The 26,682-nt window shown below is 29.3% G+C and overlaps 8 protein-coding genes across 16 annotated transcripts; 3 read left to right on the top strand and 5 right to left on the bottom strand.

The window, feature by feature from the left end:
- Positions 1-37: 37 nt before the first annotated feature.
- Positions 38-6,193, bottom strand: LOC111429193 (uncharacterized). The gene is made up of 6 exons (XM_023065041.2): positions 5,742-6,193; positions 4,781-5,583; positions 4,271-4,732; positions 3,831-3,988; positions 723-1,554; positions 38-669 (listed from the first exon to the last, which is right to left on the bottom strand). The coding sequence occupies exons 1-6, from the start codon at positions 5,887-5,889 to the stop codon at positions 196-198; spliced, it is 2,877 nt and encodes a 958-aa protein (XP_022920809.2). The 5' UTR covers positions 5,890-6,193; the 3' UTR covers positions 38-195.
- Positions 6,194-6,245: 52 nt separating this feature from the next.
- On the bottom strand, positions 6,246-7,230 carry LOC111429194 (uncharacterized). Its single transcript, XM_023065042.2, has 2 exons — positions 7,125-7,230; positions 6,246-6,820 (listed from the first exon to the last, which is right to left on the bottom strand). The coding sequence occupies exons 1-2, from the start codon at positions 7,137-7,139 to the stop codon at positions 6,395-6,397; spliced, it is 441 nt and encodes a 146-aa protein (XP_022920810.2). The 5' UTR covers positions 7,140-7,230; the 3' UTR covers positions 6,246-6,394.
- A 1,003-nt stretch (positions 7,231-8,233) lies between these two features.
- On the top strand, positions 8,234-22,703 carry LOC111429145 (threonine--tRNA ligase). 3 transcript variants are annotated; one of them, XM_071197998.1, is made up of 8 exons: positions 8,234-8,314; positions 15,517-15,764; positions 16,362-16,611; positions 16,661-16,918; positions 20,783-20,929; positions 20,984-21,178; positions 21,238-21,609; positions 21,661-22,703. In XM_071197998.1, the coding sequence occupies exons 1-8, from the start codon at positions 8,306-8,308 to the stop codon at positions 22,270-22,272; spliced, it is 2,091 nt and encodes a 696-aa protein (XP_071054099.1). In that variant the 5' UTR covers positions 8,234-8,305; the 3' UTR covers positions 22,273-22,703. The 3 variants fall into 3 exon arrangements, with proteins under 3 accessions (XP_071054099.1, XP_022920740.2, XP_022920739.2); XM_023064972.2 differs by lacking the exon at positions 8,234-8,314 and adding an exon at positions 15,109-15,210; XM_023064971.2 differs by lacking the exon at positions 8,234-8,314 and adding an exon at positions 15,114-15,316.
- LOC111429170 (uncharacterized) lies at positions 12,366-13,244 on the bottom strand. Its single transcript, XM_023065012.2, has 2 exons — positions 13,101-13,244; positions 12,366-13,041 (listed from the first exon to the last, which is right to left on the bottom strand). The coding sequence occupies exons 1-2, from the start codon at positions 13,113-13,115 to the stop codon at positions 12,436-12,438; spliced, it is 621 nt and encodes a 206-aa protein (XP_022920780.1). The 5' UTR covers positions 13,116-13,244; the 3' UTR covers positions 12,366-12,435.
- LOC111429176 (uncharacterized) lies at positions 13,659-14,921 on the bottom strand. The gene is made up of 3 exons (XM_023065023.2): positions 14,360-14,921; positions 14,133-14,303; positions 13,659-14,073 (listed from the first exon to the last, which is right to left on the bottom strand). The coding sequence occupies exons 1-3, from the start codon at positions 14,852-14,854 to the stop codon at positions 13,954-13,956; spliced, it is 786 nt and encodes a 261-aa protein (XP_022920791.1). The 5' UTR covers positions 14,855-14,921; the 3' UTR covers positions 13,659-13,953.
- LOC111429146 (cytosolic iron-sulfur assembly component galla-1) lies at positions 22,589-23,652 on the bottom strand. Of its 3 annotated transcripts, XM_023064974.2 has the most exons (5): positions 23,502-23,652; positions 23,320-23,400; positions 23,156-23,235; positions 22,923-23,106; positions 22,589-22,870 (listed from the first exon to the last, which is right to left on the bottom strand). In XM_023064974.2, exons 1-5 carry the CDS (start codon positions 23,518-23,520, stop codon positions 22,773-22,775), a joined length of 462 nt encoding a protein of 153 aa, XP_022920742.1. In that variant the 5' UTR covers positions 23,521-23,652; the 3' UTR covers positions 22,589-22,772. The 3 variants fall into 3 exon arrangements, with proteins under 3 accessions (XP_022920742.1, XP_022920741.1, XP_071054100.1); XM_023064973.2 differs by lacking the exon at positions 23,502-23,652 and having other exon boundaries at positions 23,320-23,434; XM_071197999.1 differs by lacking the exon at positions 23,502-23,652 and having other exon boundaries at positions 23,156-23,248; positions 23,320-23,395.
- On the top strand, positions 23,207-24,590 carry LOC111429147 (purine phosphoribosyltransferase family protein Apf). Of its 4 annotated transcripts, none has more exons than XM_071198000.1 (3): positions 23,207-23,297; positions 24,078-24,187; positions 24,243-24,590. In XM_071198000.1, the coding sequence occupies exons 2-3, from the start codon at positions 24,079-24,081 to the stop codon at positions 24,554-24,556; spliced, it is 423 nt and encodes a 140-aa protein (XP_071054101.1). In that variant the 5' UTR covers positions 23,207-23,297; position 24,078; the 3' UTR covers positions 24,557-24,590. The 4 variants fall into 4 exon arrangements, with proteins under 4 accessions (XP_071054101.1, XP_022920743.1, XP_022920746.1 ...); XM_023064975.2 differs by lacking the exon at positions 23,207-23,297 and adding an exon at positions 23,391-23,482; XM_023064978.2 differs by lacking the exon at positions 23,207-23,297 and adding an exon at positions 23,500-23,600.
- A 266-nt stretch (positions 24,591-24,856) lies between these two features.
- Positions 24,857-26,281, top strand: LOC111429195 (charged multivesicular body protein shrub). Of its 2 annotated transcripts, XM_023065043.2 has the most exons (3): positions 24,857-24,926; positions 24,984-25,622; positions 25,845-26,281. In XM_023065043.2, exons 2-3 carry the CDS (start codon positions 25,016-25,018, stop codon positions 25,898-25,900), a joined length of 663 nt encoding a protein of 220 aa, XP_022920811.2. In that variant the 5' UTR covers positions 24,857-24,926; positions 24,984-25,015; the 3' UTR covers positions 25,901-26,281. The 2 variants fall into 2 exon arrangements, with proteins under 2 accessions (XP_022920811.2, XP_071053492.1); XM_071197391.1 differs by having other exon boundaries at positions 24,864-25,622.
- The last annotated feature ends 401 nt before the right edge of the window (positions 26,282-26,682 follow it).

Here is a 26,682-nt window from a genome sequence, read left to right as displayed (position 1 = left end):
TATGACCTTATACGGCTTAGTGGCAATAATAGAAATGTTTTAAATATATTAATTTATTCATACATTATGTATTACATCAACCATAAAAGTATACATCAACAAATAGGTACAACAATATTACAAGAATACATTTGTTATTAAAAAAATAAATTTGTACTGTATAAAATCATAACATAAAATACCAAAACGGTGTTATTACAAAATTTGTTTAAAATACCCTTTTTCATAAGCATCAACAATTACACCCCTCACCCTACTAGTATAAGCTTCCATATTTACACCGGCCATAAGCCATTGCTTCTGCGTATCAACAAAAACACTCATATCTTTCACCTCTTCCATATTAACTTCGGGTTTTTCGATTGTATAATTGCGAGTGATAATAAGCAGTAAAGGTATCGCCATAAACATTCCAACTAAAGAATATTTTTTTAGTTGATCTTGCAAATCATCGAATGACAAAAGCTTTTCCGGATCACTACCCATCTCGTTTATCTGGCCACACAACGTGTAATAATAAAGTTTTATCATGTTATCAAAGTGTTCGTCTCTGAATTCTTTTGTGGTGCCGCTAAATAAGAAATATAATAAATCAATTGCTAGGGAACCACAACGAGATTGTTGCCAGTCCAAGACACATACGTTTGTTGGAATTTTCGAATCTGGTATCTAAAAAATAATTTATTTTAAGGGAACGTTTGTAAGTTATTTTTTTAATTTACTTCATATTGCCATAAAAGATTATTAATCCAACAGTCCCCATGTGAGATAACAGCCTTATCGTTTGTACTTTCAAAAAGCTCGACGATCACATCCACATAATTATCAACAAATTTTTTGTACGCAGCCAAAGCGTTCCCGTCCGTTTTAGGATCCAAAGCGCTAAAAGGCAATTGATATCCAATCGCTTGTATTTGACGTATACCTTCATTACTGATAACATCTTTTACGATATCGACAGTGTTTTCAGCCAGCTTTTTGAAAACATCCGGCTTTTGATCTCTCAAAGCAAAAGAAACAGCATGTAATTTAGCATAAGTTTTCATCGCCAATTTAACATGATTCAAATCTAAAGGTTCTTGGCGATTTTTCAATACATATCCTTTTAATTTTATATTTTCCATTACAATACTTTTATGGGTACCCTCCAAATATGATAAAACGAATTCGGGATATTCACGAAAAGGGTGTATAACGCCTTTTTCAGCTTGAAATTGACGAAAAGTTGGTAAAACGTCAGTGTAAATGTAAGATTCTCGTAAATAACTAACGCTTATATTGATTCCGGCGTCGGGCAAATCAAGATTTGGGCATGTTTTTACAACCCAATTAAATACTTTTGGTTGTTCTTTATCATCAAGAGTTGTTATTGTAAGTTTTCCGATGAAACCCATGAAATTGTCTCCGATATTACTTCCTGATTCAACATCCATTGTTATGTTTGTGTACCCTTTTTTTTCTAAGAAGGTGATGATGTGTGTTTTCACATTGTCCGAAAGTGTTAACATGCTTGGGTCAATCATTTTTATAAACGGTCTTATTTTTTTTTTATTGCTATAAGTTAAGATGTTTAAAGGGTGTGTAAATATTTATAATATGTTATATGTATTAATAAAATATATTAAGTTATTGTTTAATTCAAGCTGAAATCAACATTTATTAACAAAATTATTAAAAAAATGTAAAAGAAAATAAAAATTTAATTATTTAATATTACAGGCTGCTTTTTTCTATAATACCTGTAAAATTTGTTGTGAAGTTGGTAACAGTTGGTTTGAATCGACTTGTCAAAATTGACGTTTGAACTTTAAATATTTAAATAGACTTAAATAATTGAAATTTGATATCTAATTGTTTATTTTCTTTATTTTGTAGCTCATTTTTACAGTAATTTGTACTTCGTACTATTTATTGTTATTATTGCTGTCGGGCTGAGGGGAGCGACCCCTCTCGCCTCCTTAACCCTTTGTGTCCCGACGGTACTTTAAAGTACGGGTAATTTTAAACACTCATTTTAAACTGTAGTTATCTATTCGGCGCATTTAGAACTGTCTGTACTTTCTACTATACAAGAAATAATCTGTATAAAAAACGTCGCAATCCGCACTGTAGGATTTTTAGGTACACTTTAAACTTATTCATCCAGATGTGAGGTTAGAAGTTTAGTGAAAAGTGGTGCTGTTGAATTTTGTTGTTCAAGAAGGTATTTCTTTGATAAATGGTTATTAAGTGTGATTATTACAGATCATTTTAAAAAGAAAACATTGAGCTTAAATTTAAAATAAGTCTCATTCCTTAATTTCAATAAACATGGTTTCTAAGAATTTTTAAATTAGCATCTTTTTTGACTCTTTTAAATGTAAGTGTTGTTTCAACATTTTTTTTCTTAATATTTTTCCAATTCAACCCAACAATTATTATACATCATTTTAAAGAGAAAGCTTTGAGCTTTAATTTAGATTAAGCCTCATTCCTTAGTTTCAATAAATATGGCTTCCAGGAATTTTTAAATTAACATCTTTTTTGACACTTTTAGGTTATACAAAAATGTTAGTTTTAAGTCAATACTCTTTTTCTCAATATTTTTCTAATTCAACCCAACGATTATTATACACCGATTTAAACAGAAGGCTTTAAGCTTCAATTTAAAATACGTTTCATTTCTTAATTTCAATAAACAAGGCTTCCAGGAATTTTTAAATTAGGATTTTTTTTGACACTTTTAGGTTATACGAAAATGTAAGTTTTATTTCAACATTTTTTTTCTCAATATTTTTCCAATCCAACCCAACAATTATTATATATCATTTTAAAGAGAAAGATTAGAGCTTTAATTTAGAATAAGTCTCATTCCTTAATTTCAATAAATACGGCTTCCAGGAATTTTTAAATTAGCATCTTTTTTGACATTTTTAGGTTATACGAAAATGTAAGTTTTATTTTAACATTTTTTTTCTTAATATTTTTCCAATTCAACCCAACAATTATTATACATCATTTTAAAGAGAAAACTCTGAGCTTTAATTTAAAATAAGTTTCATTCCTTAACTTCAATAAATACAGCTTCCAGGAATTTTTAAAATAGCATCTTTTTTGATACTCTTAGGTTATACGAAAATGTAAGTTTTATTTCAACTTTCTTTTTCTCTATATTTTTCCAATCCAACCCAACAATTATTGTACATCATTTTAAAGAGAAAACTTTGAGCTTTAATTTAAAATAAGTTTCATTCCTTAACTTCAATAAATACAGCTTCCAGGAATTTTTAAAATAGCATCTTTTTTGATACTCTTAGGTTATACGAAAATGTTAGTTTTAACTCAATACTCTTTTTCTCAATATTTTTTTAATTCAACCCATCGATTGTTATACATCGATTTAAACAGAAAGCTTCAAGCTTCAATTTAAAATAAGTTTTATTTCTTAATTTCAATAAACACGGTTTCCAGGAATTTTTGAATTAGCATCTTTTTTGACACTTAGACTATGCGAAAATAGGGGGATTGCATATTTTGCTAAAATTTCATTCCAAAGGCCTTTACTGAGTGTATTTTAATAGCGTTTTAATTCTGTCTGATTCTGTCACAAAATTTCAAAATGTTTGACTTCTTGGGACACAAAGGGTTAAACCTGCCTCCTTTTGTATGTATCAATGAAGTGGTGTCAGACCCAGCAGTATGTATCAGTATGTACCAAATTGACTTTGACAGGTGTGACAGAAAAAAGCTATGTATGTATTTTGCTTAGCTATATGTAACACCACTTATTTTGATTGATTATAAAATGTTTAAATGAAAGCTCATTTGAATTTAAATTTAATTCAACTTACCTAATAATAAATATAAAATATAAAAATTTGGACACGGATATGTTAACAAAACGGTACACACCCGAATAACATACAGAAGCTTTGAGTGGGCTTAAAATAGATAAAATTAAGCAAATATTGAGTTTGATCTCGTATTTAGTGCTGACATCTATTAATAGTTATCTAAACTTCGAATTAATATTAAGATATCTATAAAATCTACAAAAAATCTATTTCTTAAGTTAATTAGAAATGATTAAGATACTTTAACTCCAGTGTATTTTCAATGTTTCAAAATTGTTGTAATAAATAGTATTGCAAATGCATTGTCAAAATGTTACTTTAATTTTAGGCAACCCAACTTACGCATATTTACTTTAATACACAAAAATCATACAAAACATAGCTTTATTATCAAAATTAATTAACATAATCTTAAACAAACCTTAAAACAATTATATAAATTTATTCAAAATTTTAAAATATCCTTTTTCATATGCATCGATAATAACTCCCCGTACTCTTTGTGCATAAACATCAGCATTTTTTCCAACTACAGCCCACTGTTGTTGTACTTCTTCAGGATTAACATCATCTGATCTCCATTCTGGAATATCACCGGAATCTCTGGTTATAACCCCGAGTAACGGTATTGCCATATTAATTCCAACCAAAGAATACTTCTCAAGTTCCTCTTGCAATTCATCGAAAGATAAAAGTTTTTGTGGATCACTTCCAAGTTCATTTAACTGACCACATAAAGTATAATAATAAAGTTTTATCATGTTATCGTAATGTTGGTCTCGGAATTCTTTTGTTGTAGCGGTAAAAAAGAAGTAAGATAAATCACAAGCTAGGGAACCATATCGGGATAATTGCCAATCTAATAAACATACTTTTGTTGGTATGTTTTGATTTGATAACTAAAAAAAAAATGAAAATTATTACGTTTAATTTAAAATTAAACTTACTTCATATTTCCATAACATATTGTTAACCCAACAATCTCCATGTCCGATAACTGCCCTCTCATTTGTATCTTGCAACAATTTAATAACAACATCTAAATAGTTATCAACAAATTTTTTATAAACATTTAAAATTTTTGCTTCTTTTACTGGATCTAAAACACCCAATGATAATTGTAATCCCAATTTTTGCATTTCTTTAGCGAGCCCGTTCACAATGGAATGTTGTACAATATCCGGGGTATTTTCAACAAATCTTTTAAAAACATCCGGTTTTTGATCTTTCAGTGCAAAAGATAACGCGTGTAATTTACCATAAGCTTTCATCACCAATTTTACATGATTTAAATCTAACGGTTCTTGTCTCGGACGCATAACATAACCATCATTTTTGATATTTTCCATTACAATTGTTTCATGACAATTCTCTAAATATGATAAAACAAATTTGGGGTGATCACAAAACGGGTTTAAAACTTGTTTTTCAAGTTGAAATTGATCGAAAATCCGAAATACTTCGCTGTAGATGTAAGATTCGCGACGATAACATTTTTCAATGTTTAAAGCAGTCCGATAATGTTCTATACTTGGTGCTGTTTTAACGATCCAATTAAAAGTTTTATTTTGATCGGATTGATCTACAGCTGTTATTGTTAATTTACCAATAAAACCCATGAAATTATCGCCCAAATTACTTCCAGGTTCTAATTCTAGTTTAATATCCTTGTAATCTTTTTCAATTAAAAAATTTATAAGGAAATTTTTTGCGTCTTCATGGAACATTTCAATTTGCGGTTCCGTTGTGGCTAAAATTATGTTAATAGGGTGAATAAACTAGCAGAGATTCTTAAATGTTTGAATTTCCATATGTATTGAATTTTTTTATGCAACCACATTTATTTCCAGTTTGCTTATGCAGTTTGAATGAATTTGAATGAATGAATGAATACAAACCTGCTCTTACCTTGAACGATTGTGTTTACATCAATGTCTTGTGTTTGCTCAATGGATTCTTTGTCTTCTTCTTTTATAGAACTGGGTGGACCATCTACAATTTCAGTTTCATTTTCGTGTACAGAATCGTTATTAATGTCATCGCTTTCGTTTTCCATGTTAAAAGTTTTGATTTTAGGTGTTACTTTAAAATGGTTTAAAACATACTTTAAGATATAGTTTATAGTTCATTAAAAAAAATTATTGCTACTTGGTAAAGTTATCTTATCGTATGTTATCAGTATGGGTTATTGTATTTATCAATAAATACAAGTAGCTTTTTTTATTGACATAAGAAAAATAGTAAAAACTGATACCAAACTTGCTTTCTCTTAATTTCAACAGCATAATTGATTATCATTAATCATTCTTATCTTTACAGTTTTCCGAAATCTTCGCAGATCCTCAAAAGATGCTCAATTTTAATTAAAGGATTAATGTTTGAATGTTGAGTTTGAAAAGAAAATTATATATATTTATATTAATTAATTTATTTCTAAGAAGTAAATAGCGATTTGATTAACAAATACATTTTGGTCCGTTTTAAAAGAAAAACATTTATTTAATATCCAAGTCTTTTAAAATTGAATGTGATTTATTTTTGAAATCGAATTAATATTTGTTTCAATAATAATAATTATGCCTCCAACCCCACGGATGATACGACCTTCCATAAAATCCAAAACCGCCACCAAATCCTCCGTAGCCATAGCCTCTCCAACCTCCACCATAACCATAATATGGCCTATAACCACCAAAATACGGTCTGTATCCACCCCAACCTCCGTAACCAAACCCAAAAGTATTGGCAGTATCTAAATCTGATTTTTCTTCATCACTTGGATTGGTAGTTACATCCGAAGGTAATAAATCTTTATTATTGTCGTTTTTGGAAATTTCATCAGAAGTTAAAATTGTAGGATTATCTTCAGGTTCATTTTCAATAGATGGGCTGGTAATTACATCATTTTTTTCTGTTTCTGATGATTGAGGACCCGAAGAATCTAAAGGTAAAGCGATTGTTGCTGCTGCTAAGGTGAAGAATAAAATCTGAAATAAAATATTTATTCAATTTATTTCAAAATCTTTCCTAAAACTAACAGTACTTTTATCTTTAATCTACTCGATTTCATCAATGAAATTTTTATCGATGATTATAAGATTATGAACCGTTAGGTAGTTGCTCAAGATGTAATTTAAATTTAAATATCTTAAAAAAAACTTTAAAAATCGGAAAATAAGAGATGTTTTTCATGTAAGTTTAAAAACATTTATTAACACCCATCAATTTGTTTGTGTTAGTATTGGAAGTTAGTCGTCGATGGTAAATAAGTGGAAAAAGACTGGTACTTACATATTTGATTATCATCTTGTAGTTTCTGTATCACTACTTGTTCTGGATCGTCTTCGCGAGGATTTATCTTCTTTATATAGTGGTGGGACGGTTTCACGGGTGATGACCCTGCTGGGTTCTTTCATGGTGGTCAAGGACAGAGTGCATTATACAGACGGATTTGAGGATTCCCGTAAAAAATAAAATAATATGATTCAGCAACTACAAAGAGACAACATTTATTTAAGAGAAATATAGCAAGTTTTTTATTTACCAACGAAAAAAAAATTAGTGAAGTTTTATTTTCTTTTAAATTAAAAGATTTTTTTGTCCGCTTTCGTATTTTTTACTTTATTTACACATTAAACAATTCTGGAAATAACATTTACGTCTTGCCATCGAACTAATTGAAAAGAAAACTAACAAAAAATTTATGTATGAGTCAACTTGTTGTTAAAAATATTCTTATTTTCTTTATGATTCATATCATATTTTGTGTTAATTTTAAATCGAAAAGTTTGAATCGATAAAAAATATGGTTTTTTTAATAAAAATATGATACATGATAAGTTGAATTTATTGATTAAGGTTTGCTGTAAGGTTCGATATAGAGTTGTTTTTATCAATTACCAAAACTTTATTTTATAACCAAACAGAAATTTCTTGAGCTAACATATAAATTGTAACCCAACCCAAAATTTTCTTGAACAAATACGATAATCCACCATATAGAACATTTCGTCAATAATCTATTTCTTGGATTACTTTTTCATTCCTTTATCTTTTACTTCCAATACTGCCGATTAAGAGGTACTTCCCAGTAAACAAGAAACATCTGTGAAACATTTCAATTTTAACGTACAGTGAATTAAATGAAACATCTTAGAACTACGTTTCATATACGTGACAGATACGATTTTTACGAAAGGTATCTAAAGATATGTATCAAATACATTTCAGTAGAAATATTTATGAAATATCATTAAAATATGTAGCAGAAACATTTCATTTGAAACATTTCGCTACAAATGTGTCTGAAACATGTCTGAAATATCTTCATCAGCGCCTGTGAACGTATGCGCATGTGCCAAGCCGCGGTGACGCGTTAGCGTCTTGTCACATCTTGTTCAATCTTGTTCTAGTGTTCTGTTCTCAGGGTTCTCAGTTCGAATCAATTCGAATCGTTCGAATATTGGTTTAGAATGGCGCAGGTAAGTTTTGTATAAGTTTTTTTATATATCACCACTAGATTTAGTTAATGAAAATACGGCTGGTGAACACTATTTAAAGAAAGAAGTTTACGTTTTCATATATTTTAGTGGCAGTTAGGAAGAGCTTCCATTTAACTGATAAAGAATATGAACTGGTAGTAAGCAAATGGTTACGACAAGCGAATTTACGTTATAATAGGCGAAATAAGGAAACCGCAGATGAGACACGATAATAATAAAGAATATTGTTATTTTCTTTTAGTATTCTTTCTTTCGTCTACTCGTCGCAATACTGAAAACGTAGTGCAAGAATCGCAGCTCAAATATGAAACAAATTTAAAAATTTTGTGATGCCATTTCTCCATATACAGGTGGACCATTTAATGTGAGACAAGCGATTATCTCGAAAACGGTTTATTTTACATAAAAATGAACCAAATGAAAGTTCTGTGCGAAGGGGGAAACCATATGACGATAACATTTTTTGATCTTGACCTTATTTTCAAGGTTATATGAAAGTCACGACCAATTTTTTAAATGACACCCTATATATTTTATTGTAGAATCTGAATCTGTAAATTAAAAAAATGTACTGTTGGGTTTTGTCAGTACAAAGGCAAAACATCTTTTGAAAAAAATTGAAACTTCTTCAGAAACAATTAACTAACGTTTATAATCTAGCAAGAACAAATAAAATTTATGAATTTTTAACATTTTCCAACCTTTCGATACATTGTCTTTAGTTCTTAATTCTTAGAATACTATTTAAGAATGCTCAACAACTTTGGCTCAACACCTTTGGAAAGAGGTCTAAAAGGTTCCGACATTTCTCCGCCTTTGTCAATTTGATAATACATTAACGCATAAAAAACAAGAGTTCGTGGAACTGCTTATGTCGGCATTTTCAGAATATCGCTTTCAGAGACTTAATTGATTGAATTGTTTTAAAATGTAACAGGTAACACTAAATTTGCATAAAAACTACTTGACAACAAATTCTGAATTCTCTCCATCGTTTTACATTAAGGCAAAGTGTGGCAGAAAAATTCGAAGTGATTTTTATTTATGGAGGAAGTGGCAGAAATGTTGCTGATAGTATAGCTTTGTATCAAGAACGTTTTCCTGATCGAAATACGCCTTCGAGAAGTACCTTTTACAGAGTTGTGAACGATTTTACTAACACTGGAAATGTGGTATCAAGAAAAAGAACTCGGCGAGCAACTGTAACTACGGAAGAAAAGAAAATTGCGGTGTTAGCTAGCGTTGAGGTAAATCCTCAAGTTAGCACTCGACGACTTACAATTGACACCGGAATATCGAAGACCAGCATTTTAAGAATATTAGAGCGCAACAAGTATCACCCATACCACATTTCATTGCATCAACAGCTTTATGGAGCTGATTTTGAAAATCGATTAATATTTTGTCAATGGGCACAAGAACGAATGCGGATGGACGTCAATTTCTTAGGTAAACAAAGGACAAGACAACAGACATAACATGCATTATTGGAGCGTTGAAAATCAGAGATGGTTGCGTGAAGTAGAACATCAACGACCTGGGTCGGTTAATGTTTGGTGTGGTATAATTGGTGATAAATTGATCGGTCTATACTTTATTGATGGTATGCTGAATTGGGAGAACTACCGAAATTTTTTAGATGACGTCTTACCAACGTGACTTGTAGATTTGAGCAGGGAAGAAAGACAAAATATGTGGCTGCAAAATGTTGGGTGTCCAGCACATTTTTTCCAACAACTTTCATTTGGTTCATTTTTATGTAAAATGAACCGTTTTCGAGATAATCGCTTGTCTCACTAAATGGACCAGCCTGTATGTATATTTTATGTAGTTTTGTACTTTTATGTAAGTTATCCAAATTTTAGTAAAATTTCTTAATCTTGAACAATCATAAAAAAATTTTCGTCTCAAATTAAAGACTATGTTTCAATTAAAACACATAATAATATGACTACAAGTAAAGAATACCTATTTATTTAAAAAAAATCTTATTGCTATAAGTGAGACCACATGCTGTAATATTAGTTTTATCAATAAAAAAGTGTCAGTATTAGAAAATAAGAAAAACAAAAAAAAAACAATTCCACAATTGTAGTACATCTTTTGTGGTACATTACTTGTTTTATTGTATTATCTGACATACAAATTGTCATGTAACTGTTTTTGGTAAGTTATTTTGTAATACTGATTGTTTTTCATAGTTAAACATCACAAATATATGTGTTTTAATTGAAACAATCTCGTCTGAGAAGAAAAATTTCTTTAGGTTATTCAAACATAAACAGAGATAAAAAAATCAAAAATACCACAAACATGGCTTAAATTTAACTTTATATTTAAATGACCTACATAAATTATTATTAGAATGTTTATGTTTAATTTGTTTACAAATAAGAATTTTATTTTAGTTACCAGTTTAATATATTTTGTATAAATATATACTAACTATATTTAATGCATACCTACTCTTATACTTACTTTATTTGTCCTAATCAATGAGAAAACAGAATCGTAGAAATTATTGATGGATAATTTTGAAATTTGGTACAGTAGGCGTAAGTAACAAGTATAGTACTTCTATTATTAGTTTTTCTACCTTAAGGTATGATTTTGTTGCAGCATCCACTGTCTGCGCCCCGGGTGGTATGGTCAGAAATGCTTCCTCAGCATATGCATATCTTCTGAGGAAGCATGTATGAGCATGTTGTCTGAAATGCAGCTGCTAAACGCCAACAAAATTATGTCTTTAGGTTTTCTGAAACGTCAACGAAACCTTTCAGAAATTACATTTAAATGTTTATGATACATACTAGTACTGTAATGTAAACGTAAACAGAAATAATTCAAAACCGTTAATGAAACATTTTAGTAATGTACCGTAATTGTCAACTGTATGTTGCAGAAACATTTCAATAGAAATGTTTCAATGAAACATAAAAAGGGCCCGACATTAGCAGTTTCAGACACGTTTCAACTATGTTTCAGAAATATGTCGAAGAAACATTTCATGTTTCAATAATATGTATCAGCAATGTTTCTGAAACACAAATTTGTTTACTGGGTTTCTTCCAAGTTCTCATGAGGCATTGTGCGTCCGCCATTATTTAGTCTTTTTAGTCTTTTAGTCTTTGTATTCTGCCACTTAAGAGCCTTTTTGACATTCTATGCTTGCTCATTCATGCCATATGACTAACCCATAGCAGTTTTTGCAGCTTGACGAATTCTGAGATGGAAGCTTCCAATACTGCCGATTAAGAGTTACTCTCTTCCTAGTTCTGATATAGTTCTGATATAATCTTGCCTAGTATTCTGCTGCTTAAGACTCGTTTTGGCATTCTATTCTTGCTCATTCGTGCCATATGACTAGCCCATTGCAGTTTTTGCAGCTTGACGAATTCTGAGATAGAAGCTTCCAATACTGCCGATTAAGAGTTATTCTCTTCCAAGTTCTGATATAGTTCTGATATTCTCTTGCCTTGTATTCTGCTGCTTAACACTCGTTTTGGCATTCTATTCTTGCTCATTCATGCCATATGACTAGCCCATTGCAGTTTTTGCAGCTTGACTAATTCTGAGATAGAAGCTTCCAATACTGCCGATTAAGAGGTACTCTCTTCCAAGTTCTGCCGCTCATGAGTCACTTTGATCACTTTGTCTTTCCATCGTTTTCGCCTCCCTCACGGTCTCTTGTCTTGTATTCTGCTACTTAAGACCCTTTTTTGGCAGTCTATTCTTCCTCATTCATCCCATATAACTAGCCCATTGCAGATTTTGCAACTTAACGAATTCTGATATAGAGGCTTCCTTGAATAGATTTTTCTTTAATGAACCAAAGATTTTCCTCAGTATTTTTCTTTCAAATAGTTATTCACAGTGTAGGTCTAATTATTTATTATTATTATGGTTCTTATTTTATTTTGTATTTCTGGTTCCTCCGATCCTTTTGTATTGAGTTTAACTATCAGGTACGTAAATTGCTTCAAAATATTAATAATTTATCATATTTATGAAAAATGTTATTAACAAACGATTATATTTTAACTCAACTTCATTTATTAAAAAACTTTATACAAAATTATAACTTTAATTACAACTTATTACTATCCCCGAAAGAAATCCTTCATTTTCTTCCATCCCTTGCTCTCCCTCAACTTCCTAATCTTCTCTTTGCCCCACTCAACCGATTTCTTAAAAGCCTTCTTTATTTTCTCTCGGTTTTTAATGCCATAATTTATAGCCTCCCGAACGCAAGAATCCTCAAAAAATGATTGAATACCTTCCACAGATCTCTTTTGTATCACCCCGTCGTTCTTCTCCGCTTCCATAAGTTCGTATTTAACTGACATTTCATCGACAATCACCTTAACATCCAAAACGTTATTATCAAACAACTTTTCAACATCGGTTATTAAATTTAGCAATTGCGAATCGGGGAAAAAAATTTTAACGGTACATTTAATTAAAATCCTAGCCCATTCGGGCAACTCTCTTTTCGCTCTTGATTTAACGATATTCAATGAAAAAATATCGTCGGTGTCATCTTCGTTAAGAAATTTATCTAAATCGGTATCACTTAAAGTTGCTGCATACGACAAAAGATCGATGAATAAATTGTTATCTTCGTAATTTTCGAGCGAATTGTCACTTTCTGGTGAGTAATTTGAGGATGAGTTTGCTGTCGATGTAAGAAATATTAAAAGAAAAACCTGGGTGAATGAAAAAATTAATTAAAATCAAATATTAAACAAAAAAATCTTGTACTTACGTATATAAGCCCCATTTTAATTACTCTTCTTGATGTTAATTACCGAATTGAGTTAAACGAACTGATTAAATCGTTATTGAACGATTCCAATTTATAGCGGCGCTGAATTTTAGATTTTTTGTTGTGGTTTCTGAATCATTTTGAAGTCTGATTCAGGCGGAAATTTGTTTCGCATGTCTCTTTTCTGCTTTCCGGTATCACAATAAAAGATAAAAGGAAAAAAAAACGGGCTTTTTGTAATTTATCTTGATATTCTTTATTACTAAGAGATATTTGGAAATTCCATTTTCAAGAAAATAAAAAAAAATCATTAAATTGATCATTTCCGGAAAATTCTTTTTGTTGTAACAGACAAAGAGATTAAAAGGTCAGCATTTTTTTTCATTGTTTTGTAATAATATTAATTTGATATTTTTAATTATATATGTGTATGCAATTGTGGTTAAAAAAACAACCACATTATTAAATATTTTCAATTGATTAGTAATAAAATGCATATTTTGTCATAGTTTGGACATAAATAGAATTAATGAAGTAAACAACATTGAACTTCTAAAGTAGGTACAAAATTTTTTTATTAATTTACATTAGAAAAAATTGCATAAGTACATCTATAATTCAGAAAAAAACACTACATTTACTAGGAACTCTGAACAAATTAAAAAAAAAATACTACTAAAATCACATTAATATCTTTTCAATAATAATTATTGTTATAACTAGATAAATATTAAGATGCATTCAGTTCTTGATTGCTTTTATATCATCTATGTAAAGATATTATTTTATAATTGAGATCAAAAAAGTAATAAATTTCTTGCAAATCGATGAATTCATAAACAAACATGAACAATCACACAGAGGAATGATGTTTACTTTTAATATAAATTGCAAGGGCTATAATGCCTAAACAACAAAACGTCATGAATGCATACTTTGTTACTGTAGTGACTGAATGATGTAAAACAGCACCCTAAAAAAATCATTATTACAAAATGTTTAAAGTCAGAATACAAAATTATTTATTTTTACCCATCCACCTTGTTCCTCGATCCATAAGGAAAGCCTATTTCCTATGTAAGAAGTAATCCATTGATTAATTCTATGAAAATATTCCAATAATTTCTCACTAAACGCCCGTATTGTTAAATCAGTGCAAAAGAAAAATAAAACAAGAACCCGTTCGTATGTTACACCTCCTTCCTAAAACACAAAAAACAAACTAACATAATCCAAAAGAATAATTTTTTTAATCCAACCTGAAATAACCCATCTAATAAATCTTGAAAACTTTGAAAATTTAAACTCTCCAAATCAACATTTTGTGCCTGATCATGAACCCAAAGCCTTTGTGGAGATGCCCGAAACCGATCAGCCAACTCAATAAGAGCATTCATATGTTCTGGATAACGACCATGAATTACATACTCAGGTACAGAGAAGCCGCTAAGCAAAGCTTCCCTACGTAAATGATATTTATACAATCTATGGCTTTCATCGATAATGTCGTGACTTGCTGAGAACATAATTTCATCGTCGCATATTTCATTGTACATTCCCGTATCATCATAACAATTTTCCATCCTTCTATTTTCCATTATTATATTTTCAAGAACGTTGCTAACCTCAAAATCGCTACGTTTTTCGCTGCTACCGCTTAAACTACTCGTTGAAGAGTAATCATCGAGTACATTATCGAATAACGATCGATTCATATTTAATTTGTTGTTATTGTGGGGGTTTAAAATATTCATTTTTTGATTAAAACGAATTTGAAATATGGGTAATATTTTAACCTATAAAAATCAAATAACTTTTTTTGTTTTGACAGATTATGTCAATATGGATAACGTAAAAATAATAGAATCAAAATTAATTTATTGAATAATCTTAATTTAATTATTAAGATACAAACTTTATTTTAATACGTTTTATAAAATCTTTTTAGAATCATCAGAAGATATTTTTGAAACTTTTACGATCATTTGATCTAATAATTTTTATATCCAATGTCAATTTGTTTCTGTCAACTGTCAGTTATAGTGTGAGTGAAATGGGCGACAACGTGGTTCAAGCGGTAGAAAATATGGACTTGAATAAAGAGGAAAAGGCATGAACACAACATATTCTTAAATCTTATTTTTGCTAAGATGTTAAAAGTTTTAATTTCGCATAGAACTTTTCTTCCGCTGTATCGCCAAACATTCGCCACTTTGGTTTGTAAATTCCGAACACGCGTAACGTGTTATTATTTCAATTTTTGCCATGTTTCGTCAGCAATTTTTACCTTATAGGTGATGTAATTACGCGGTATTTTTACGTAAAAGAAAATCAATAGTTCCCCTTCTCTCAAACTAAAAGTTTCTGTCAGCAATTTTTATTATAAAAAGATTTTAGTATAATCTTATGTTCACAGGCACCCAAAATGAAAGAAAAAGGTAAAGATAAAAAGGGCGGAGGTGATAAAAGCAGTGTTACGGAGTTGAAACCATGGCCTTCGTATATTCAGGAAAGATTAGTTATTTGGGATAAACTCAAGAATCAATATGATGAGGAATTAGCTAAGAAAGATAAAAATCCTATTAAGGTTACTTTACCTGATGGTAAAGTTGTCGAGGCGATGTCTTGGAGTACAACGGCTTATGATGTTGCAAAAGGAATAAGGTTAGTTTTTATTTTAAAATGGATTAAATTAAAATTTTTTAATTTACTTAATTTGAGAGGACAACGTTGTTTTTCTTTATCTAATCTCGAATTTTGTTGGGTTAAATTTTGTAATTTTAAAAAGAGGTTAAGTTATGAAAGTGATGGTCAAAAGATGGCGCTAAAGATGTTTAAAAATTTTAAAATGTTTAAATAAAATTTAAAAACTATTCGAAAGTAATTTAATGTATTGTGTATACAAAGAATATAAACGATCTTTTTGTATAATCATTCAAAAATAAAAATTGTATGAAAGTAGCATAATTAAAAATAATTTTTAACTTAAGTGAAGTATTGGTTAAAAGATGGCGCTAATATTGGATTTCAAAAATAATAAAAGTATTACACAAAAACTCAAAAGGAAATAATACAAAAACAAACAAAGAAATAATTGCATTTAAGTCTTAGTTTATTTAATATTCGTCTAAAGAGGGTTTTGTAATAAAAAATAAATATATTTATTTGGCCGCAGCGCCATCTTTTGCCAGTTTAATTACCCTAATTATAACCCTCTTTTGAAGAGTTTTTATTAATTCTTATACATGATATTTCTTATAGCCAAGGTTTAGCAGATAACACAGTTATAGCAAAAGTAAACGGAGTTGTATGGGATTTGGATCGTCCTCTTGAAAGTGATTGCAAATTAGAATTATTAAAATTTGATGATCCGGAAGCACAAGCTGTATTTTGGCACTCCTCAGCTCATATTTTAGGCGAAGCTGCAGAAAGAATTTATGGTGGTTGTTTGTGTTATGGTCCCCCAATTGAATCAGGGTATTATTACGATATGTACATGAACGAAAAAGGGGTAAAGCATTCATCTTTGAAATAAACGTTTTTAAAAAGTATTTTTTTAGATATCCGCATCGGATTTTCCCGTTATTGAAAAATTAATGAAAGATATTGTTAAAGAAAAACAACCATTTGAACGTCTCGAAATGAAAAAAGAAGATTTGTTGAAGATGTTTGATTATAATCCGTTTAAATTAAGGATTTTGAATGAAAAAGTTAACACTCCAACAACTACTGTTTATCGGTGTGGACCTCTCATTGATTTGTGTAGAGGTCCTCATGTTCGGCATACCGGCAAAATTAAGGCTTTGAAAGTTATTAAGGTAAAATATCAAGTGAAAGATTTTATTTTTTAATTTTGGATATGTGAAATGTGGAATTTACATTTTTTCAATCTTACTGTTAATCCCTCATCTTTTAACACACTGAGGAATATAATCTAAGCTTTTCTATACCTTCATTGATGGTATTACTTGGTATTAAGATGTCATCCATATATGCTAAAGCAATGTCAAGTCCAATTTTCTTTATAACAACATTGCATAATTAGCAAAAAATTGTATTAACAAACACTGTTCCTGAAGTAATTCAAAACAAATTTTGTTAACAACATTTTTTGATTAAATCAACAATAAGGATATAACCTCAAAAATATTAATTTATGTAGCATACTGTTCAGTGGGAAATTAAAATTTCAAATTAGAAAAGAATTATGTTAACAAAAATTGTTCCTGAAACAATTCTAAACAAACTTTGTCAACAATTTTTTTTGATTTAATCAGTAATTAAGGAGATAACCTCAAAATAATTTTTTCATTTTTGTACATAATCACACTTCGTTGCTTAATTAATAGAAATGTAAAAATTTGTTATTAAGATAATTGATTCAAAATCGAAATTGAAACAAATTTTATTTAAAACATTTTTTGATAAAAACAATAATTATTGAGATAATTAATTTTGATAGCATACTATTCAGAGGGAAATTAAAATTTCAAGTTAGCAAAAAAATGTATTAACAAACACTGTTCCTGAAGTAATTCTAAACAAATTTTGTTAACAAAATTTTTTGATTAAATCAACAATAAGGATATAACCTCAAAAATATTAATTTTTATAGCATACTGTTCAGTGGGAAATTAAAATTTCAAGTCAGAAAAATTGTGTTAACAAAAACTGTTCCTGAAACAATTCTAAACAAACTTTGTCAACAATTTTTTTTGATTTAATCAATAATTAAGGAGATAACCTCAAAATAATAATTTTTCCATTTTTATACATAATCACACTTAGATGCTTAATTAATAGAGATGTAAAATTTTTTTATTAAGATAATTGATTCAAAATCGAAATTGAAACAAATTTTATTTAAAACATTTTTTGATAAAAACAATAATTATGGAGATAATTAATTTTGATAGCGTACTATTCAGAGGGAAATTAAAATTTCAAGTTAGCAAAAAATTGCATTAACAAATACTGTTCCTGAAGTAATTCTAAACAAATTTTGTTAACAACATTTTTTGATTAAATCAACAATAAAGGTATAACCTCAAAAATATTAATTTTTGTAGCATACTGTTCAGTGGGAAATTAAAATTTCAAGTTAGAAAAAAATTATGTTAACAAAACTTGTTCCTGAAACAATTCTAAACAAATTTTGTCAATAATTTTTTTTGATTTAATCAATAATTAAGGAGATAACCTCAAAATAATAATTTTTCCATTTTTATACATAATCACACTTAGATGCTTAATTAATAGAGATGTAAACATTTTTTATTAAGATAATTGATTCAAAATCGAAATTGAAACAAATTTTATTTAAAACATTTTTTGATAAAAACTATAATTATTGAGATAATTAATTTTGATAGCATACTATTCAGAGGGAAATTAAAATTTCAAGTTAGCAAAAAATTGTATTAACAAACACTGTTCCTGAAGTAATTCTAAACAAATTTTGTTAACAAAATTTTTTGATTAAATCAACAATAAGGATATAACCTCAAAAATATTAATTTTTGTAGCATACTATTCAGGGGGAAATTAAAATTTCAAATTAGAAAAAAATTATGTTAACAAAAATTGTTCCTGAAACAATTCTAAACAAACTTTGTCAACAATTTTTTTTGATTTAATCAATAATTAAGGAGATAACCTCAAAATAATAATTTTTCCATTTTTATACATAATTATACTTAGATACTTAATTAATAGAGATGTAAAAATTTTTTATTAAGATAATTGATTCAAAATCGAAATTGAAACAAATTTTATTTAAAACATTTTTTGATAAAAACAATAATTATTGAGATAATTAATTTTGATAGCATACTATTCAGAGGGAAATTAAAATTTCAAGTTAACAAAAAATTGTATTAACAAACACTGTTCCTGAAGTAATTCTAAACAAATTTTGTTAACAAAATTTTTTGATTAAATCAACAATAAGGATATAACCTCAAAAATATTAATGTTTGTAGCATACTGTTCAGTGGGAAATTAAAATTTCAAGTTAGAAAAATTGTGTTAACAAAAACTGTTCCTGAAACAATTCTAAACAAATTTTGTCAACAATTTTTTTTGATTTAATCAATAATTACGGAGATAACCTCAAAATAATAATTTTTCCATTTTTATACATAATCACACTTAGATGCTTAATTAATAGAGATGTAAAATTTTTTTATTAAGATAATTGATTCAAAATCGAAATTGAAACAAATTTTATTTAAAACATTTTTTGATAAAAACTATAATTATCGAGATATATAATTAATTTTGATAGCATACTATTCAGAGGGAAATAAAAATTTCAAGTTAGCAAAAAATTTTATTAACAAACACTGTTCCTGAAGTAATTCTAAACAAATATTGTTAATAAATATTTTTGATTTGATCAATAATTAAGAACATAACGCCAAAAAAATTTTTATATATTTATTTTTTATTGTAGAATTTAATTTAGAACAACTTTTGTATGAAATTTTCTGCTGAGAACGAGTGGAGGGGGAAAATCGTATCGTTTTGTTACAAAAGTTCCGTGCCCTACTTATCACAACAATTAATTCTACATCTAATGTTATTCCATCTACCAATAAATTCGATATAACTGTTCCAATCGGTACACAACGTCCTCCGCCAAATCCTGTGAATTAAAACCTACAACCTACAAAAAATTGTAAATCAATTCCAAGTCTTTCGCTTTATGTTCACAAATCGTTCTACCATCACTTCTCAAATCAACGAAACCAATCAATTTTCGTCCATTAATCTCTACAATCTTATGATACTCGCCCACAAGGTCTAATTGTTTTCCAATTCGATTCTTCCCGATTTACAATTTATTGGAAATGTCCATCTTGATTATATTTAAAACATTTTCTCTGTTTAGGTTTTGTACATTTTGTAGCAACTCTGTTCTTCACAAGTATAACATTTGATTTTGCTTATATCTTTTGGTTCGGAATTGTCTTGGTTTGGAACGTTTTTTCAATTATTTCTGGAGAATAATGTTTTACCCAAATCTTTATCATATAACCCTCATTATACTCACAAGTATTTAATAATAGCTCTTTCACTGACTTCCCCTTTATTACCTATTGCTTTCATGTTGAATACGTAATTTTCATATGATTCATTAAATCTCTGTGACTAATCGCCGTTTTAAAAGTCTTCCAATCATGAATTTCACTCTGTGCTCCATCATACCTTAATTTTGCTGCCCCCTCAAGCTTGGAAATAGCATTAAACAACAGATTATCCTCATCCCATCCAAAAATGTTAGCAGTTATTTCCGATTTCGTCACCCATTGTGGTGCTGTTAATGAGTTAACAACATCGGGGTTAAATTTAGGGAGGAAATTCACATTACCTCTATTATCCATTTGTCTTGTACCGTATCTGTTTTTGTTTCTCTCTTTTTCTAATAAAACCCTCTCTCGTTTTATTAGATCCTTCTCTCTTCCTAATAAATCTCGTTCCCATTTTATATATATTATTGTCAAACTCACCACTTTGGTCTATTGTTTTCAATTCATTCAACATACTACGATTATCAGCTCAATCTTTCCTTCATAACTCACTTTTCTGCGCCCTCTTCTCGTCCACAATCCATTTACTGTAAACCTGCAATTCTAGTTACATATTACACATCTTCACAAAGTTTGATGATTATTTTTTAGAACTCTTCAACTTATTGGGAAGGTAAAGCTGATGCGGAAACTCTTCAAAGAATTTACGGAATTAGTTTTCCCGATTCAAAACAATTAAAAGAGTGGGAAAAGATTCAAGAGGAAGCTGCAAAAAGAGATCATCGGAAAATCGGAAGGGTAAATACTATCAAGGTGTCCTCAAACGTTTTTAATACATAATCTTTTACTTAGGAACAAGAATTATTCTTTTTCCATGAGTTATCACCCGGTTCGTGTTTTTTCCAACCCCGCGGTGCTCACATTTACAACACTTTAATTAATTTTATCAAGAAAGAATACAAAAAGCGAGGATTTCAAGAAGTTGTTTCACCTAACATCTACAACGTTAAACTTTGGCAAACTTCAGGGCATTGGGCTCATTACTCAGTAAGTCGAAAATCCCCCCTCGCATAACTTTGAATTATTTTTTAACTAATTTTTTTAAGGATAACATGTTTTCTTTTGACATTGAAAAAGAAAAATTTGCTTTAAAACCAATGAATTGTCCAGGTCATTGTTTGATTTTTGACAATCGTAATCGTTCATGGCGCGAACTTCCTTTACGTTTGGCCGATTTCGGTGTTTTACATCGTAACGAATTATCCGGAGCCCTCACTGGATTAACGAGAGTTAGGCGATTCCAACAAGATGACGCGCATATATTTTGCGCGATTGAGCAAATTAAAGACGAGATTAAAGGAGCCCTAGACTTTTTACAACATGTTTACGGGATATTCGGATTTACGTTTAATCTCGTGTTATCAACGCGACCCGAAAAGTTTTTGGGCGAAGTCGAAGTTTGGAATGAAGCTGAAAAGGTTAAAAATTTTATGTCTTAGAATTTATCAAATTTAATCTTGTTCTTTTAGGCGCTTAGTGAATCTTTAGATGATTTCAAACAACCTTGGAAACTTAACCCTGAAGATGGCGCTTTTTATGGTCCGAAAATTGATATTACAATAATGGACGCTTTACGCAGACAGCATCAATGCGCTACTATTCAATTAGATTTTCAATTACCAATTAGGTTCAATTTAAATTATGTTAGCGAATCTGGAGAGAAGAAACGTCCTGTTATGATCCATCGGGCCATTTTAGGTTCAGTTGAACGAATGATAGCGATTTTAACCGAATCTTACGCTGGGAAATGGCCGTTTTGGTTGTCTCCTCGTCAAGCTATGGTTATTCCGATCGCTCCCGCTTTTGATGATTACGCACAAGAAGTCCGAAAGAAAATTTACGACGCTGGATTTATGTGTGAAGTTGACACCGACGCTGGTGACACCATGAATAAGAAAGTGCGCAACGCTCAATTGGCGCAGTTTAATTTTATTTTGGTCGTTGGTGAAAAGGAACGTAGCAGTAATACTGTTAATGTCCGTACAAGAGATAACGTAGTCCATGGTGAAATTTCTGTTGATGGATTGATTGAGAAATTTAACACGTTGCGTGACAATTACAGTCGAAACGAAGATTTTTAAAGATGGAGATGAGAACATGTAATTTTTCCTTGGCATTTATTACCGAGTAGATGTATTTATTACGTGGCTGTTTAACTTATTTTGCAACACTTTTTTTTGTAATTATTCATTTTTCTTTAAATATATTGTGTCAATTCATTGTCGTACTCGACGTCATCATTGCAAGTATGCAACCAAGTACACAAATCGCGTATTGCATGTGATATTGGTTGCATACTTGCAATGATGATGTGGGGGTATGATAATTAATAACACACTGTAGTTGTAACAAATAGTACCTTTCCCAAATTAAAATTTGGAAGAATAAAAAATTAAGTTCACTAAAAATAAGCCTTTTTATTATCAAAAAGTTCGAATTTCATTGCTTAACCTTATTGATATCAAACCATAACCTCACCTACAAAACGTCAATGTCATTTAAATTTAACAAAGAAATCTTTTAAAAGTCGAAACAAAAATAACATTAATATTAAATAACAAGATTTATTTGCATAAAATAATTAATCCTCTTCCTTAATACAACTTTCCACCATTTCTCGTAAATTAGGATTTTCCATTGCAGCCGCTATCCTCTCCTTATCATTTATTTGCTTATTAACTAAAAAAGAAAGTTATAACATTTCTAATCGACTCAAAATAAAAATTGTTACTTTCATGTTCCGTAGCATGAGCTCCTTCTTTAATATAAATATCTAATTTGATCTGATAAGGAATTGATCGCTCTAATTTAACACGAATGCAAAGTCCGATTAATGTAGCTAATGAGCAGTGGGGAACGGTCGGGTTAAATTCAACTCTAACCACGTTAACATTTGTTGGTGTGTTCTCTAAAATCTAAAAACGTAATTAATTTATATCGGTATATCGTTTAAGATTAACTTACAAATACACCATCTTCATAAACCACATTGAGCTCTTCTAAAGTGTTTGGTTTTTCTGGATCTTTTATGGTTCTAATAAAATCTACGGATAATTTCTTTTCATTTAGAATTACGAACGGGATTACAATTTAATGATTTTTTTAGGTTAGGAAATTGTTTTTATTACCATAAATGGTGAATTTTAATTCATCGTTGCTTTTGATTTCGATCGATTTCTGCCGGGATTTTCCGTCTGCTTTGTCTTGATCTGTAAATTTTTTACGAAAAAACGATAAAAACATTGTTATTAGTATTATCGATGAGTATTTTTTTTTGTATTTAATGTTCAGGTGAGTCTGGTTATCTAACCTTCTTGTATTGTGCTCATTATATCTGGCTCGGGTGATGTTTGTTGAAATACTTGTGCGATTTCGAAAAAACGTATTAAGATTAAATAAACAGTTCGATGTAATTCTGTTTACAAATGATTAGATTTTGTGCTTTGCCATAGATTTTTTTTGACCCTTTCACTTTCATATTGAGATCTAATTTTAAATTATTAATAAATTTAAATATATTTAAACCCAAATTTCAAATATTTTATTAAATAATATTATTGCTTTGCTTATTAACGCTATTGGTGGGTATTTTTGATGCTATTTTTATTCAATTCAACAATTTATTTTGTGGTTATGTTAAGCTGTCACTTTAAATTAATAATCATTAAAATAATTGCTTTTAACTTTTTTATTTAATTATAAATTATGCAATTATAATTATTATTCTATTAATGAAAAGTTTCATAGTCGTGGTATAATTTAAAATCGATTAATCATTAAAAAAAGCAACGTTGAGGTTATATTCCAACTGTCATTCATTAAACAATCTTACTAATTCCATGTTTTATCGTAGATACTTTAATTAAGTGCTAAATTTACGTTCTAGAATGCCAAAGTTAGCAGCTGGTTTTGTAATATTCCGAAGAGTATCATCTTCAATTGAATACCTATTATTGCAGACATCTTATGGTGAACATCATTGGACACCTCCGAAAGGTGAGAGCATATAATCACCACCTTTAAATACAATTTAGTTATTAAATTTGTTTAGGTCATTTAGATCCTGGCGAAACTGATATTATTGCCGCTTATCGTGAAACTGAAGAGGAGGCCGGTTTTAAAAAGACCGATTTGAAGGTGTTTGAGGATTCCAAAAAATGTTTGAATTATGAAGTGAAAGGTCGTCCAAAAACCGTAACTTATTGGTTAGCTGAATTGATCGATTTGTCTTCCAATTTTAAGTTGAGCCATGAGCATCAAGATGGAAAATGGCTTGAGTTGGAGGAAGCATGTCGATATGCAAATTATTCAGATATGCAAGGTTTATTGAAATATTATGATGAATTTATTAAAGCTAAGTTGTAAATTTGTTCAATAATAAAGAATTTATTAAATTTTATTAATTAATTATTTAATTCGACTGACATCTTTTGGTTATTAATGTGAATCATTTAGCGGGGATATGAACCAATTCTAAAATTTAGTTCGGTTACACATAATTTTAAAATATCATTATAAATTGTATAAAATATCGTTTTATCTTCTTAATTTCAAAATTAAACCGTTTTAAGTTAAAACATAAAGCTAAATTAAAAAATTGGGTCATTTAAATAGAACATTTATTACGACATCTATTGTAATAAAACGTAACTAATAATGAGTCATCCAAATTATGTGCAACTGACAATTCGCTGTTTATCTGTCAAAATTTCTCCCTTGGCTGTTTTTCAATAACGTATTACGTTTTATTTCAATCACTTTTAATTTAAGTATTAATTTCATAAAACCTTAGATAGTGTACCGTACAAAAAAGTAATATACAAAATGAGTTTCTTCAAAGATTTGTTTGGTAATAAGAAAAAGGAGCCAACCACTGGGGAGGCCATCCAAAAACTCCGTGAAACTGAAGATATGTTAATGAAAAAACAAGATTTTCTCGAAAAGAAAATCGAAATGGAGGTAACTTTAGCAAAAAAGAATGTGTCGAAAAATAAGCGAGCCGCAATACAAGCACTGAAAAGAAAGAAGCGCTACGAGAAACAATTACAACAAATCGATGGAACTTTAAGTACAATTGAAATGCAACGGGAGGCTTTAGAAGGGGCTAATACTAACACGGCGGTTCTTACAACTATGAGGCAAGCAGCCGATGCTCTTAAACTTGCGAATAATCACTTGGATGTGGATAAAGTGCATGATATGATGGATGATATTGCCGAACAACAAGATGTTGCTAAAGAAATCTCTGAAGCTATTAGTAATCCGGTTGCTTTTGGACAGGATGTTGATGAAGATGAATTAGAAAAGGAATTGGAGGAATTAGAACAAGAAGCTTTGGAAGATGAATTACTTAGAGTTGGTCCATCAGCTACGGATGAATTACCAGCTGTTCCACAAGATGAAGTTGCAGTTAAACCCAAACCAGCTCCAAGTAAATATTTTTTATGTTAATTAATTTGATTCAAAGATAAAAAATTTTCTGACAGATGAAACATAACCTAAAACTATATTTGTCATTTTAGATGTTTAAGATATTTTTAATTTGATGAGTCATATGAAAAGATTAGTCATATTTATTTAGATTGCTCTATGCATTCCAATATAAGATAATTTTTTCATGATAAATTTTATTTATTAATTTTTTTTTTTATAGGAAAAGTTGAAGAGGATAAGGATGATTTGGAAGCACTCCAAGCTTGGGCAAATTAAATTCAGTTTCCGAATAGACACACTTACCTTGTTATATATAGAGAGATTTAACTTATATGATTAAAAGAATCATAATATTCGGGCAATGGCGTTCATCGCATCAGCGTAAGTTAATTTAGGTGCATCGCATATTGTAAAAAATTAAAAACTTATAACAAACAACAATGAAATTACTATTATAAAAATTTAATTTTCTTTTCTAAATATGTTATCACACGCAAGTCTATGCTTAAAACTGAAGAAGGATATGGAAAATAATCATTTCAATTGATGAATAGGTTATGTTAAATATTTAAGACATACTTAGAAATTTTATTATTTCGTAATTTGTATATTGCTATTAATGAATAAAAATAAAGAAAATTATTAATTTTTATAATATTTTATTTTGTATTTAATAAATTTTTGATGTTTGGAATAAGAAGGTTTTGACCTTGAGGTTGGTATGAATTTTTTTGGGCCAACAATCTATCGATTTAATTTATTTTCTTTGTTAATATTAAGTAATATGCCCTTAAATTAGCTATTATTAATAATTTTCATTGATAATAAGATCTCAAAAACGATATTTTAATGATTAAAGAAATGAAAAGTCAGAGTTATTTTATTAAGGTTGGTATTAAATGACAAGAAAATGTGACAATTTAATTTTTAAAAAGTTAATTCTTGAACTATTGTGTATCTAAATCACTTTTAAGATACATTATAATTCTATAATTTAATTAATTATTATAAATTTTATAAATGAAACACAAAGACGCCCAAATTAATTTTTTTAAAAG

This window comes from Onthophagus taurus, chromosome 7, assembly GCF_036711975.1.
Source record: "Onthophagus taurus isolate NC chromosome 7, IU_Otau_3.0, whole genome shotgun sequence".
NCBI lineage: Eukaryota > Metazoa > Arthropoda > Insecta > Coleoptera > Scarabaeidae > Onthophagus > Onthophagus taurus.
This window is presented reverse-complemented; position numbering and strand designations above follow the sequence as displayed.